Source organism: Trachinotus anak, unplaced genomic scaffold (genome assembly GCF_046630095.1).
Source record: "Trachinotus anak isolate AG129_WGS33_773 ecotype Australia unplaced genomic scaffold, CSIRO_AGI_Tana_v1 ptg000033l, whole genome shotgun sequence".
NCBI classification, from domain to species: Eukaryota; Metazoa; Chordata; class Actinopteri; order Carangiformes; family Carangidae; genus Trachinotus; species Trachinotus anak.
This window is the reverse complement of record NW_027273884.1, coordinates 207,264-221,911: the sequence shown is the minus strand read 5'-3', so window position 1 is coordinate 221,911 and position 14,648 is coordinate 207,264. Positions and strand designations below refer to the sequence as shown.

Genomic DNA, 14,648 nt, shown 5'->3' with positions numbered 1-14,648 from the left:
CCCCTGAGTGTCAAAGGATCACACATCTTATGCCATATGCGTATTTGATGCATTAATGTGTGAGCAGCAATAAATAAATGCAGTGGTGTAAAGAGGATAAGTATTGCCTCCGAAATGTAGTAGAGAAGAAGTATGAAATAGCTTCAAATGGAAATACTCCGGTGCATTGCCTCAAAATTAGTTACCGCCATAATCAATATTACTATACATATAGAGAGTACATGTAGAATGCATAAAGTTGAGCAACATGCAATAGTCACAGATGTTTGGATAAATAACATTTTTTATTATTCAATGTCTGATTCAAAGTACACTGCATTTTTATACATTGTTATCCAAAGTAATCTACAGTAAATAAGGCTTCATCTGTTATTGGTAGTCATTCATAACCAAACTCACACTGCTGGCAGCAAAGTAAAATAAAGGCTTCTTGTTAGATGCCACAGCAAGGGTAGTGGGGTTGCATACAGTGTGTGATGTTCACTTGATAGACTATAAAGGCCTGCCTCATGAAACAGCCAGAATGCATGATGTGTCACTACAGTCCAGTGTTAACTGAGCCAGCCATTCCAGATGATCCTGAAATCAAAGTGTACGACAGATTTGTTACTTTAAATGTGCAACTGGTCCATTTTGTGTTAGACATTGTAATATACACTGTAACAGACTACTGTGTCCATGTATGCAATTAAAATGACATTTGAAAATCTTTAAAGCTCAAGAAATAAGTTATTTTCTGTTCAATCTGGGGCAATATACCCATGTGTAAAGTGATGCTTATACCATGATAACAATTAAAAACAACAAAGATGGAGAGAAGGTTTGACAGTATATCCCTGAAAAAGACTGTGTGCTTGTGCGCATGTTTATGAGAGGTCCTGACTGAGAAGTCCCACTTTACAAACAGTCCCTGGCTCATTAGTGTAGTGGTCCAGAGTAACACAGGATAGTGGTTGACAGCTTCTGAAAGTGAAGTGAAAGAGTGTAGTGTTGGTAAATGCAGGCTGAAGAGAAGTCAGGGGTAGGGCATTGGTCAGTCTTTGTGGAGCAGGTTTTGCTAGCTGACTGGCAAACCCTCATTGGTCCTCTTGTGTCGAATGGAGCGCAGCATGTCTGACACAAGCTCTTCAAGCCCAAAGGATGGTGCCCATCCCCAGTCTCTCCTGGCATTGGTGTCATCAATCCTCACAGGCCAGCTGTCTGCTGCAAAGTGACAGAGATGACCATTTTATCCCCATTGCAACAGCTTTAATTAAAGATAGCAAAATCAATCCCACAGATAAAATTCAAAATAAAAGATGATAAAAAAAACTCATCGTTTTCAGGTCCACCCAAGAAAAGACCACAGGACCCCAAAATCTATGTCACACATTTCACCAGCAAATCACCAGTAATGTTGCAAGTTTTATCATGAAAGTTACGCTTTTCGTCCTTTAATCACAATCACCAACAAGTGAGCACAAACCTACAGACCAATGGTTTATTAGCATCAATCAGTATAATCTGTTCATATAGCTGGTTTTGTGTCATGTCACTTGGATCCCCATTTCGCAAGTATGCACATTTAACTGACCCAAAACATAGCAAAAATGTGTGCTTGTATGAAGCTACGTGTACCACACGCATTGAGTCATACCGATGGTCTGGCGGACAGAGTCTGGATTGTAGGTGACCTTGAGGTGAGGGAGATGCTTGCGGATTTCTCGCGCCACCTCCTCCGGAGTGAAGCTCATGGCAGCGATGTTGTAGGTGCGCAGGGACAGCTGGCACTCTGAAGCCTGCATGAACTCTATTGTGGCACGGTGGCAGTCTGAGATATGCATCATGGGAAGACGGGTGTCGGGCCGCAAGTAGCACTCGTGATGACCTGTGCTGAGAGCATCGTGGAAGATTTGAACTGCATAGTCTGTGAAGACAGAGGTCCGGAGTGCTTAGTCCATGAGATCCACGTGACTGTGCTGCATGTATGCTGTGTGGCATATGCAGATGTTAAATTATGCAATACCTGTTGTTCCTCCTCCAGGAGGTGTGTTGACTGATATCACACCTGGGTAACGTAGGCAGCGGAAGTCCAGACCATATTTATGATGGAGGTACTGAAGAAAGAGAAGCAGGTTGACATGATAATGAGATCTGAAAATTGATATTTACAATTATGTCTTCATGTATGTATGTGTCAGTTTTTGAGATAATTTACCTCCCCCATCAGTTCTCCATGCACTTTGGACACGCCGTAGATGGTTCGAGGTCTTTGGACACAGAGGTCAGGGGCCGGGTCACGTGGAGAAGAGGGGCCAAATGCTCCAATGGTGCTGGGGACAAAGAGACGCAGGCAGTTCTCCAGGGCCAAGTCCAGCACATTATGAAGGCCTAGATGGACAGAGGAACATCCAAAGTAGAGTTCAAACACATAAATCCCTGATCCATCCCTGGTGCATGTAAACGCTGTGCGCAGTCAGGCAGACCTGTGATGTTGATCTTGCGTGCCAAAGCTACATTAGCCTCTCCCACAGCACTGAGCAGAGCGCTGTAGTGAACCAGCCAAGTGACACGATTATTTACAATCAGTTCTCTGAGGTGTTTGTAGTCCAACACATCAGCGTATACAAATGGACCTGAGAAAATAAGAGGGAGGCGGGGAGATCATTTAAAAGCGATAGCTGTTTATTCTGTGTGAAGTGTGAAATGAGAAACATATGAATTGTGTGAGAAAAACAAAACAAAAAGTCAGAAAACTGGAGGAAGACTTTGCATACCACTGCTGAAAACATGAGGTGGAGGCTTCTTGATGTCTGAGAGGATTACATTCTCTGTTCCGTACTGTTTTCTAAACATTAATACAGATATGATAATGACATTCAAATTTAACATTTTCACAAAGTTTAATATCTCAGGAATTTCTAAATATCTCACCTCAGCATTTGTGCAAGCCCCACACCTAACTGCCCGAGGCCACCTGCATACAGACACAAATTTAATATTTCATCTGTGCAGAAAAATAAATTGGAGTTTGGAAATCAATGTTTTTGTTGCACCATGCTTCAGCTGAAAAAAAAACCAAAACAAAAAAAAAACGTTTTTTTGTTTGTTCCAAAGCTTTATCCTGGGACAAAAGTGACAGCAGGCTATTATTCTCCCCACAGCCACTCACTGGCTCTTTTATGCCACTAGCACTGTCTGCATGCAATCTATTGTGATGAGTCAAAATGGGGTCTTGCTGCTAATGCACAGTGAAAACAACTCGAAAAGAAAAAAATGACAGCACGTGTCTGTAGTATTCCACTCATGCCATTGATGCCACAATGATATGAATCCTCATACTACATGTGATATGATTTGAAACTTAGGATCTGGGAGTTTTGTGCTGCTTTCGGCTCCCTTAAAAGTTGCCCTTGGGTAAGGCATTCTGCCCCTATTGTAGCTGCTCTGTGGCCAATAGTACAACCCACAGCCAACAGTGGCTGCTCAGTGAAAGTTGTAGAAAACAATGGCAGCTTCACAGGTTCAGTGTTTGGGTAACCGTGGAAACATAAACATTTTTCCCTGAATAAATAAATGTCAGACAGAAGCAGCTATTGTGTGCTAGTGACAGATGGATAGTTGTGTCACCTGTGATGAGGACACGAGGGTTTTCCTGAGGAGGCGGGGAGCTGCAGGTCTCCCGGCTGTTCCACCTGCTCATCTGCCTGGGCCAAGAGCTGAAGCTGCGACTGGGCAAACTCCGCACCCTGCTGAGGCAACCTTGGCAAAACGGGGCCAGCACAGCCGCAGTGGGCACACAGACCCGCACACCCGGTTGCATGTCCAGAAGCAGTTCTTTAGAAAGGTTAAACTGAACTTAATCAGACCACACTGACTAAACAGAACCTCAACATCTTAAAATAACTTCACAGGCGCAAATTTAACTCATATAGATTGGAAAAAATTACATTACCTGTATGCTGAGAAAATCAGAAATCCCAGACAGATGGTCCAACACCAGCAGATGCAACTCAGTACATCCAATACTACTCCTCTAAACTAAATTGCAAAATAAGAGCGGATAAGACAGTGTTTGAGGCATTTAAGTGTTAGAGTGAAAAGATTACCATCCGATTGGTTGCCGTCTCAGTTCACCCAGTAACCGCTGGATAAATAAGCAGGTGTAGAAAGTCATGCTGGGTTATGTGGTTCTTCTCCACTTTGTGTAATCACCAGAGCTTGTGGCTCTTAACTGAACAGGACTACAGTCTCCAGCTTGCAAAGCTCCGTGTGTGCAAACATGCTGACTTGCTGTGCACAGGGATTTGTATTGTGAAGAGTGTTTAGCTGAGCTTAACAGGACTGGGAGGTGTGTCCGTCATACAGCCTTCTTCTATTGATAATATTTATGAGTGAATATTTGCCAGAAAATAACCACCCCACTGGAATTATGCAAAATACAGGCTGTAATTAGAGGAAATATAAGCAGTTTTTAAAGCAGTAAAATATGATGTGAAATTATAGACAGGTAAAAAGCCTGAAATGACACAAACAATAACGTTTTTTTCTGATATATTTTTTATAAAAGAATAAAAAATAATCTACATTATATCACAGCAGGTTATTAAGAATTCTGAAAACATTTCCACAGTCAAAGGCATTGCACATTGTAAAATTCCTCCATGAAACATGTTCAACATGTTCAGACCATCTTCACATGCTCATACATATCAGACGGGTTATCAGCTGAGTGCCAGCTTCCCCCACTCGATGACCATGTTTCTGATTTCCTCCTGAGCCTCTTCCAGGAGACGAGCCTGTGGGGTCCACCTCAGAAAAAAGCCTGAGGATCAGAAACAAGCTCAAGTCAAGCAACACATATGCATACAAAACAAGTGAAGGTACTGCGATTATATAAGAGGCTCCAATACTGAATGAATGTTACTAATGATGCTAACCGACAGGTCAAAAAACTCACGGTCAGGTGTGACTAAATCTGTCAATCATAGCTCACCTCTCCAGAGCTGCAGCGACTGTGGGTGGACTGAGGGCCAGATTGCCAGCTCGGTGCGCTCATACAGGGGGTTGGAGTAACGCTCTCTCTCCTCGGGCCTCAGCAGAGCCTGGAACAAACAGTGAGTCTTCTCCTTCACTCCTAGAGAACACCTGAGAGAAGGAGAAAGAGGGAACATGACGCATGTGAAGATAAAGGTTAGTGTGACACAGAAATGCCCGGTCACGCTGAGAGGCACCACGGACCTCTCCTGATCGCCGTTACAAAGGAAGGTGCCGTAGTCGGAGGCGTAGGCCTCGGTCGCCAGCCTCAGGAGCAGCGCCTCAGAGAAGCCCAGAGCCAGAGGGAACTGACGCCACAGCTGCCACACACAGTCCAGCAGCAGCAGGAAGACCGGGGACTCCTGCTGGAGGCGAGCGTGGGAGTGGGCTGAGTGGGCACATCGCTGCTGGAACGGGTGTCCTGCCTGAGAGAGGAAACGAACACAATGCAGACACAGACACACTGAGTTCTGTGGTTTCACGTGTAATTTTGCCTCTTCTCAATGTTCTGTGTATTTCAACTCAAGGCATTTAATTCAGCGTTTTCCGTCATTCTCTTTGTGCAGTTAGTGCAGCAGCCTCGCACTCTTCAGCCAAGACTTACTTCATTACTGTCAGGCACAGTTGAAATACTACCATCATTATTACGATGTACATTGTGTACTGAAAACATTAGACTTCTTACACTTAGTGTGGATAAACAAGTTACCTTAAAGTTTTTATTTTTGCACGTAATGTTTTTGTAAATCTGTGGATTATTAGTAACAGAAGTGCCACTGACTTGACTTCAGAGAGCCCTGTGCTTTACTGCCCAGTCTTTGACTTTTTCGGAGAATATTAACAGCAACTAAAAATACAGATTCATTTTTTTACCCTGCAGGTTCTCCATTCAGTCTCCATATAACCCTGACAACTAGCAATAAATATGGCAGGCTGTATATATTCTATGAGGCAAAAACCAAGGGCAGAAATGTCCAGTGGAAACACTAGCTGTGGCACTTGCAGCTGTTTGTCAAGATGGCTGCTTTGAGTGTATTGTAATGGCCTAACTGAAGGAGACTCAGACGGCCACATTGTTATCAACTCAGATCTCCTCTCGTCGGGAATATGTTGGTTGGACTGTCAGAGGACAATGACCAGAGGGTTTCGTAAGAAAATCAACCTGAAAAAGAAAAGTGATGGGGACAACAGCAGGATTTTGAAAAGTGAGGGGTTGTCACAGGTGGTTTAATATCCTCTAGTTACAATGCATATCTTAACTTTTGTTATTATAATTGTTTTTATAACCTTCTGTGTGTCCAACATTTATCCCAACAGGTCTTTCCAAAAGGGACATTTTAGCATCCTCCCATACACATACACACACTCACCTGTACCCACTCCCTCTCCAGCAGGACCAGGAAGCCCTCCAGCGTGCGGCAGCATGGGTCCATGATGAGCTGAGCCACAGTGCTGATGAGCAAAGTGGAATCTGTCCCTTCAGAGCCATGAACCAGAACCGAATGACCGTCTCTAGATAGAACCAACAGACACACCACCGTCTTGTATCTTTATATGCATAAGCAGTGATAAACAAGTGACAGAAAGTGCTGCTGTCAGGATTTAAATGCTGTAGTGGTGTCTTTGTTAGTGCTGCCGTTATTGGCTCAGTTGTCCTGACATCTTTACATGAATGTCCAGCCTTTGTCTGTGATATTTTCTGTATTTTAACATTGTTGCATTTTACAATTTTACACTAAGATGCAAAAAGCATTGTGCTGGACTGTCCCTATAGATCAAAATATGCTTTTGATTTTTGATATATGTCTTAAAACTTGCATGTTCTTAATTTATTCTACTCATGTTGTGTATAGACTGAATTAATGACATATTTCTATTATACTATTCACACATTATTATTTGAGGATTTTACCATCCTCCTGTTAAGTTTTATTTATTTGGAAAAATCCTTCACAGACAGACATATTTGTATACAGGTCTGCATACAGTTTGCACACCAGCTGTAATCCCACCACAGACCCAACAGAGGTGTAAGACCCTACCTCTCCACACACTCGGCCAGCAGGCCAGCAGTTGACAGAGCGGTTTGGACGTGAGACAGCCACTTTGAATTCTCAAGCTTACTGAGCCAGCGGTCCATATTATGGGACTTGTCGCCACAGGCCTCCACCAGCTTAATTAGACTCTCCTGGAGAGCTTTACCCCTGTTTACACACATATGTAGAAAATGGTGAAGGAGGTTCATTTGATGGAGCACGTCAGTATCATGAAATGGTGAACAGCATCCCCTCCCTCTATATGTTTCTCATACACACACACACACCTTTCCACCTGTCTGTGCAGTCTCTTCCAGCAGCTGTAGCACGATTTGGACTCGAACCCTCCACCTGTCATCCACGCCTGCTGAGCCTGCTGACTGGAGCGGGTGTCAATAATGTAACCTTTGTCTGAGCCGTCAATCACAGCCTGGAGGAGGAGCTCGTCCTCCTTGCAGCGTTTCCTATTGGCTCCCATCAGCGGCTGACTGCTGCGCACAATTACCTGAAAGGTATTAGTTTGGTCAGAATTGTTTAGTTGCATGTGCAAATCATAGACAACAGGAGGAACATACAAACATCTCACCATGCCATTCTTCCTGTGGTAGTAGCAGAGCACGGGGAAGCGTCCCCCATGTCTGAATTTGGCAACTTTTATCAGCATGTCATCATTTATGTCCTTAGGGACGATGACAGCTGGGGGGTAGGTGGGACACACTGAGTATTCTCTGTTCACAGTGCTCAATCTCCACCCATCATGCTGCAAACAGAGGTGAGAATGTGATTAACATTAGTCACAGCGACAAATAACAAATAAATCACTGACTTTTTCCAAAGAAAGAGCTTCGAAAAATCTTTTTGAAAACTTTCTTAGATGAGAGGATTGTTGCTACTTTCATGTCTGAAGAGTATATGAAGCTGGAGCCAGCAGCTGGCTAGCTTAGCTTAGCTCAGGCTGGAAACAATGGGAAACAGTTAGCCTAGCTCTATGTTCAGTAACGGTGCCTCTGCTGAATCTAAAAGCGACGACATGACTCCAGGTGGTCACTGCGTCTGCCCAAGAACTAATCTTGACACGTACACTATAAACCACAACTTCTTTTACAGCTCAGTTTTTGTACAGGTGAAACAAACAAGACACAATGTGCTAGTTAGTGAGGTTTACAGCTGCTGGCAGGCACTAGGCTGTATCTCATGTATGAACAGCAAATATGAAGTCATATCTGGCAGCTGGTTAGCTTAGCTTAGCATGAAAACAGGGCTAAACAACTAGCCTGGCTCTGTCCAAAGCTAACAAAATACACTTATCAGCATCTCTAAACTTCACTAATGAATATGTTGTATCTTAATTAAAAACAACAACTTTTCCTTGTGGTGATGTATTCATGTCTGGCAGGGGGCAGTGACTTTTTCTAGTCTCTGGCAACCTCACAATAATGACAGTAACTCTCTTATCATAAAACTACAACAAGTTGTTTTTGCAGGCTGTTTCCCCTTGTTTTGCAGTCTTTGTGTTAAGATAAATCTTCTGAACCATATCTTAACACAAAGACTGGCTGCACAGACAGACCTGAGAGTGGTATTGATCTTGGTCTAATTCCTGGCAAGAGAATGAATCAGTATATTTCCCAAAATGTCAAACTGTGCATTTAAAACTCCATTTGACAAATCTTAATAATATATTTTTTAAGAACAATCAAGTGTTACAGTTTACAATTTGTGGAAGTGGCAGGAAAGACAAAGACATGCAAGCTCCAATCAGGTTCTTCTGGGTGAAGAACAGCTACTGGGCCAGCCTGATGAAAAGTACAGATATCTCACATGTTCTGGGAACATTGTGCCCATAAAACACATGCAACAATGCTGCTGCCCTCAGGGTCCACCCCTCACCATAGCAACATGTTATTGTCAGAGGAAGACGTCTGTCTGTTAAGCATGAATTCACGCTATGTGCAGCACATTCTGAAGTTAAGGGAAAACAAATGAAAGCTAAGCAACAGGGATATCCTGAATCCTGACCCCTACATTCATTTGCCCCTGGCGTTTTCCTGTCATGTCGGTGTTGGATCATTGTTGGGTAAGGTTTCCTGTGAGACTTGGGTGTGTACATGTGTTTTATGCATGTGAGATTACATCTCTTTACAGCAGCAACAAGTATTTAGAGATTTATCTGTTGCTTACGAGCTCCTTCACTTGACTGTAGTACTCTTCAGGGGATGAGAGACCCCACTGGTCCTGCAGATTGCAACCAGAAGGTCTGTAAAAGAATGGATACATTTCCGGCACACGGTCCAGACAGGACAGGGTCTGCAGAGAGTGGAAGAGAGATTATTGTAAAACATAGGAAAAGGTTGTTATCAGATTTAAAGCAGAGATTAGGGCAAAGAGGAAATAGTTAGAACCCATCACGAGACTGAAAAATAAATGATTTCCTCATCATTTTGCACTGCATTTTAGGGCTCAGTAGGATTATTGGATTATTCATTATACCTCGATAGAGTGTGCAATGTTGAGACACTGCTCCATTCCTGGGATGTCAAGCTGTAGCACGCGCAGATCTTTACACTTGATGGTAATCGTCCCTGAAGATCCAGATATCCTACACACACACACACACACACACACACACACAGACACACACACACACACACCACCATGAATCTTGCAAAAGAATGGAAACAAAACCTGTATGTCTACTCCCCCCTCTACTCAATGCCCCATGTTTTTGACTCTAGCAGTGCAAAAAGTTTGACTTGCAGCAGAGAAGGAAGGCAAACCCACTCAGCTGGGCTGTGTGTTTGTGTGTGTGTGTGTGTGTGTGTGTGTGTGTGTGTGTGTGTGAGGGGGCTTTATGTTGCTGACAAATCAGTATGCAACCCCGACTCTCTGACCAAAAAGTGGTTTCAGCATGGCTTAAGCTTTTACAAGGCTTAATAGCAGTAGACTGTTAATAGCAAGCAACCCACAGCACAAGTGTGTGGAGGGTGACAAGAGAGTTGCTGCAATCTTGTTAGCAAATTTCCTTCTCCAGTGTTGTGGGCAGTAAGAGCAGCACGGAGCAGACACACTGCAACACACATGTTGTCCAACCTGTCACTGCGGCCTGCATTAGAGAAGAGGGCAGAATAGCCCAAAAGGTTTTCCACACTGTTAAAGAAGATTTGAGGAATAATGTAATTAGACATGAATTAGACATCGGATCATTCACTGGCACTGGTGTTAGTTATTGTGGATTAGGGTGATTGATTATTTGTTCGACCATGCAAGTTTGCAATCATCCTCCCAACAAATTAGTGCTGATAAGATCCCTCATTAAGTGACGTAATTAGACACATTAAACACAACTTTACGGCTGGGGATGAATCTCTGATTAATCAAGTGACATGTTTCGTTTTGACCGACTTCAACTCTTGCATATCATCATTTTCTCATGCAATACACAGCTAAACAACCTGATAAGACCTACATCGTTGCGGTGATGACCACTCACTTATCAGTCCGCCCCCCCCCCCCCCCTTCACCTTTTCTCAATGGCATCGATGTTCCTAAGGAGCAGTAAAACCTGCCGAGAGCTGCCCTCCTCCCTGTCCGAGAAGAGCAGGTGGTGGCCGGTGATGCACAGGGTGCCCCTGCTCGGCGGGTGCAGGGGCTGTCGGAGCCCCACATCCTCCACATTGGCGGTCTTGATGTGGTCAGAAAACTCCATCAGCTGCCGGTCAAAAATCAAAACCCTCCAGCAGGAAAGTGAAAGCAGAAAGCCTCCTCCTGTGTCTGCACAGCCGGCCGGGCCGCGCCGCCGCTGCGCCCCGTTTGTTTGACGATAAGGAGGCTAAAAATAGGTGCATTTTATTCTGAACAGACCCAGACAGCCACTCATGTGTCGCTGCACCTCCTCAGACACGGGTGGCTGAGCACGGTCAGCGTGTGTCGGAATGGAAAATGTGGTTTTTTTGAGGGGGGGGGGGGGGGGGGGGGGGGGGGGGGGGGGGGTTTGACTGAAAACGGAAGTGCACGTTTCCTGAGTGACAGCAACGCTGAGATGTGTCACACATTGGTGGTAAAAAGTTTAGTACATCATGGGGGGGGGGGGATCGCTATAGCTGCGATATGACCACTAGATGGCAGCAAAGGCAAACAGACAAACATCTGACAGACTTTTCCTGCTGTGAGCTGTGGTGGAGCGACTGGTCACAACTTTACAACTCAGTGTTCTGCATTCACCGGCTAGATCAAGGATCGACAATGAAAGTGCTTCCACTTATGCAGGATGCATCATTTCATCATTGTAGAAAAGTACAATAGTTTCCTGTATTTTATGCTACTTTATCCCTCAGCTGCACTGCATTTCAGAGGGAAGTGAAACTCCACGCTACATGTCTGTACTCTGCTGACACACGGCAGGCTTATAAAACTCGTTGTCATAGATTTAACTTCCAAGGAATGTAAAGTAGCTCAAAACATTTCCACATCGACCAGCTAGACTACATTTTACTGCTTCTGACACATGGATGCATCAGTGATACAACGCTAATAACAGATAACAATAATAATAATAATAATAATAATACCACACTCACAGTGACACTCCTTTTTTTCTTGACAGTACTTGTGTATTATGTTTTATGAGCCTACTTTGAATGTAGGACTTTTGAATGGAGCATTCTACCCTGTTGTGGAAATGAAACAGTAAAAAACCTGAATATTTTCTCCGCCACTCTTGGATTCGAAGCAGCCTATAAACTCTGCATTAAGCGACTGTGTACTTTTCACCGCTGAATTTGAGATCAAAATGATTTTTTTTTATAAAAGTAGCCTGGCAGATGCTGTGGAAAGAGGGAAGGATCATTGTATTTGTTTGAAATTACGAATGCACATGTTGCATTTACACGCAATATGCGACAAAGCGACGCTCAGTCTTCGCTGCAAGGTCTGCAGGAAGTTGAGGGAAAATCTGAGTCTGTCTTCCTAAATAAAATGCCTATCATTTCTCCAGCCTGCCTGTCCTGAGCGGGATGGGCGGTCACTGCTCTTTATCTCCCTATAAAGGAGGTGAGGACCTGTTGCGCTCATAGGTTGCGCTCTAATCGCCAAGCTGCAAAACCTGAAAGCGAACTAAACGCGGATTCCCGGGGACTGTGTTGCGCCGCAGGCTGACTCCCTCTCTGGACCGATGGATTTGAAAGAGTTTGAGGATGAGTCCTCCGAGGGACGCGCTGAGGATCTGGACAGCGTGAAGGCGCTCACAGAGAAGCTGAAACTACAGACCCGCAGACCATCCTATCTGGAGTGGCAGGAGCGGGTGCAGAGCCGACCGTGGCAGGAAAGCTGTTCAGCAGACGGTCCTGGCTCCGGGGGACAAGTCGTTTCCATGCCTGCAATTTTGCGCAATGAGAACTCAGAAGTGGTTGTGCGCAACATCTGTGGCTTTGATACGATTGATGATGCTCTGGAGTTTCTCAGAAAAGAGCTGGTGAGTGATATTTTATTTCATTTTATTTAGCCAGATATGATAATTAGTGTCATTTTCTTCTTCATTGCAAATGAGGGTGCAAAGATATCCTCAACCCTGTCAAACCAAAAAACAAAAATAATAGTTTACCCATGCATAGGCCTTCATGTGAAATAGATGTTCTGTGTTTCAGTGATGTTTCAGTGATGTTTCAGTGATGTGCTCTGCATAACCCAAGGCATTGCATGACTGACATCACACAGTCATCTTTGCATAAACAAAGTCCCTGGAACAAACAGATGTCTGTTTTCTCACAGTCCCAGGCTGCCATACCCGTATATTGCACATAGGAGTGATTGGCACCCTTTGATGAGAAGATAAAACTATGATTAAAAAAAAAAGTTGTCTAAGTTCAAACTTCCACATATTTTCTGGTATCTCACTGACACTTACTCCTCAACCTCCATCGCTCCATCCTCAGAGGGAGATGCAAGTCCAGGACAACCGTCTGGCCCGTCAGCTGATCCGCCTGCGAGGGGAGATCCACCGGCTGAAGGTGGAGCAGGTGTGTGACCGCCACAAGGAGATGCTGGACGATGCCACATACGAGCTGGAGGAGTGCGGCGAGGAATCAGACCTGCTGTGTGACATCCCCATGAAGGCCGCCTTCGCCCTGTCCACCCCTCTGAAACACCTGGGCCTCACCAAGATGAACATCAACTCCAGACGGTTCTCACTGTGTTAAAACCACAACTCTGAGACTCTTCCCATCACTTCCCCTCTGCTGCTGTGGGAATGTTATTGGGGTTATTTCTGCCTCTGGGCAGGGGGGGGGTTTGGTGACAGAATGAAGAGTGGCTGCCAACTATTGGTGCCAAGGCTGAAAATGAAAATAACTTCTTAGATGTGCACAGTTGATGTGCATGAGGAAGCTTCTGTGTGCAGACCTGTAGAGGCACACACCCTTAATAGCAGCACACCTTCCTGCTGGACGGAGCGTGGGCTGCTCCACTGTTGACTGTTCCTTGCACAACGCACTATCAAAGCCAAAGTAGATGAAGGCTAAGAGCATGACTGAAACTAAAGGTAGAAATGGGACTGGGCATCATGTTAGATATCTTATACCAAGGGCAGTTGGAGTTGCAGAAACAAATTTTTACATGTGCCAAAGAGGTGGGGGGAGGGAGGGTCACATCTCTAGTAATATACAGATATATAAAGTATGAAGGTGGCATATCTGGTTCAGCCTGGTCTCATCAGATATAGCAAACATTCAGCAACACTTTTGTTAATTTGTGGAAGTCCTCATCTGTGTACTGTCCTTACCAGTATCCTCAGGGGAGGTCAGAGGTCACACTCCTGCAGTTTTATACCTGTTGTTCCTCAAAAACCAAAAACATCTCTATAAGCTCACCACTGCAGTGACAGGACCCAGGAGGCTACAGTATGTGTGATGCATTTTATTTTCCATTACCACAGTCCACGTGCTGCAGAGCACAGACTGTAATCTATATATGGCAGGACAGAGACAGAGCGTAGAGCTGCTCAGGGGGCAGTTTAGGGCCAAGTTAAGTTCACTGATATTTTGCAAGTCTTGTAATGTTAAATGTTAAATGTATAAAACAAATAATTGCATTTTTATCACTGATATTGTTAAATCTTGCTACTGTGATATGAATGTATATATATGACAAATGAGTATAAAAGCAAAATGCTTTAAAATGTAAACTTCTACTCTCTTGCACATACAACACAATATTAAAGACACTTTACTATGCCTGTCAGTTGTAAATCGTATTTTATTGGCACGTATACAGAAGTTTGAACTACACATGATTACACGATTGAAAAGTGATGTGTTTATCTACTGTCAATCTTACGTTAAATGTCACCACATGCTCCATCAGATCCATCCCAGGTCCATCCATCTTTGGTCCTAAAGCTAACCGCGCACAGTAGTCTCCTCTTTCCTTTCCACAAGACATTCGTGACCTGGTGTAATATCCACACATATGAATGGAGCCCTAGAGGGATGTGTATAACCACAGACATTGTTGAACATAATTAGTTGAACAAGAAACCAAATATGTCTTGGCAGAGAGCGGTCACTGTGTGAAACGAGAGCACAACCAGGACTGTTGAAAAGA

General features: G+C 44.1%; 3 protein-coding genes across 4 annotated transcripts; 1 reads left to right on the top strand and 2 right to left on the bottom strand.

Annotated features, from left to right (window-relative positions):
* Window positions 1-265: 265 nt before the first annotated feature.
* tdh2 (L-threonine dehydrogenase 2) lies at window positions 266-4,219 on the bottom strand. Its single transcript, XM_071471320.1, has 9 exons — window positions 3,935-4,219; window positions 3,610-3,816; window positions 2,914-2,956; window positions 2,757-2,827; window positions 2,466-2,615; window positions 2,198-2,370; window positions 2,006-2,096; window positions 1,637-1,906; window positions 266-1,203 (listed from the first exon to the last, which is right to left on the bottom strand). The coding sequence occupies exons 2-9, from the start codon at window positions 3,800-3,802 to the stop codon at window positions 1,058-1,060; spliced, it is 1,137 nt and encodes a 378-aa protein (XP_071327421.1). The 5' UTR covers window positions 3,803-3,816; window positions 3,935-4,219; the 3' UTR covers window positions 266-1,057.
* Window positions 4,220-4,521: 302 nt separating this feature from the next.
* LOC139614152 (myotubularin-related protein 9) lies at window positions 4,522-10,951 on the bottom strand. 2 transcript variants are annotated; one of them, XM_071471318.1, is made up of 11 exons: window positions 10,574-10,781; window positions 10,143-10,199; window positions 9,543-9,651; window positions 9,234-9,359; window positions 7,639-7,812; window positions 7,340-7,557; window positions 7,059-7,220; window positions 6,387-6,528; window positions 5,221-5,441; window positions 4,976-5,127; window positions 4,522-4,804 (listed from the first exon to the last, which is right to left on the bottom strand). In XM_071471318.1, the coding sequence occupies exons 1-11, from the start codon at window positions 10,756-10,758 to the stop codon at window positions 4,704-4,706; spliced, it is 1,647 nt and encodes a 548-aa protein (XP_071327419.1). In that variant the 5' UTR covers window positions 10,759-10,781; the 3' UTR covers window positions 4,522-4,703. The 2 variants fall into 2 exon arrangements, with proteins under 2 accessions (XP_071327419.1, XP_071327420.1); XM_071471319.1 differs by lacking the exon at window positions 10,143-10,199 and having other exon boundaries at window positions 10,574-10,951.
* A 1,150-nt stretch (window positions 10,952-12,101) lies between these two features.
* On the top strand, window positions 12,102-14,278 carry fam167b (family with sequence similarity 167 member B). The gene is made up of 2 exons (XM_071471321.1): window positions 12,102-12,522; window positions 12,983-14,278. The coding sequence occupies exons 1-2, from the start codon at window positions 12,223-12,225 to the stop codon at window positions 13,244-13,246; spliced, it is 564 nt and encodes a 187-aa protein (XP_071327422.1). The 5' UTR covers window positions 12,102-12,222; the 3' UTR covers window positions 13,247-14,278.
* The last annotated feature ends 370 nt before the right edge of the window (window positions 14,279-14,648 follow it).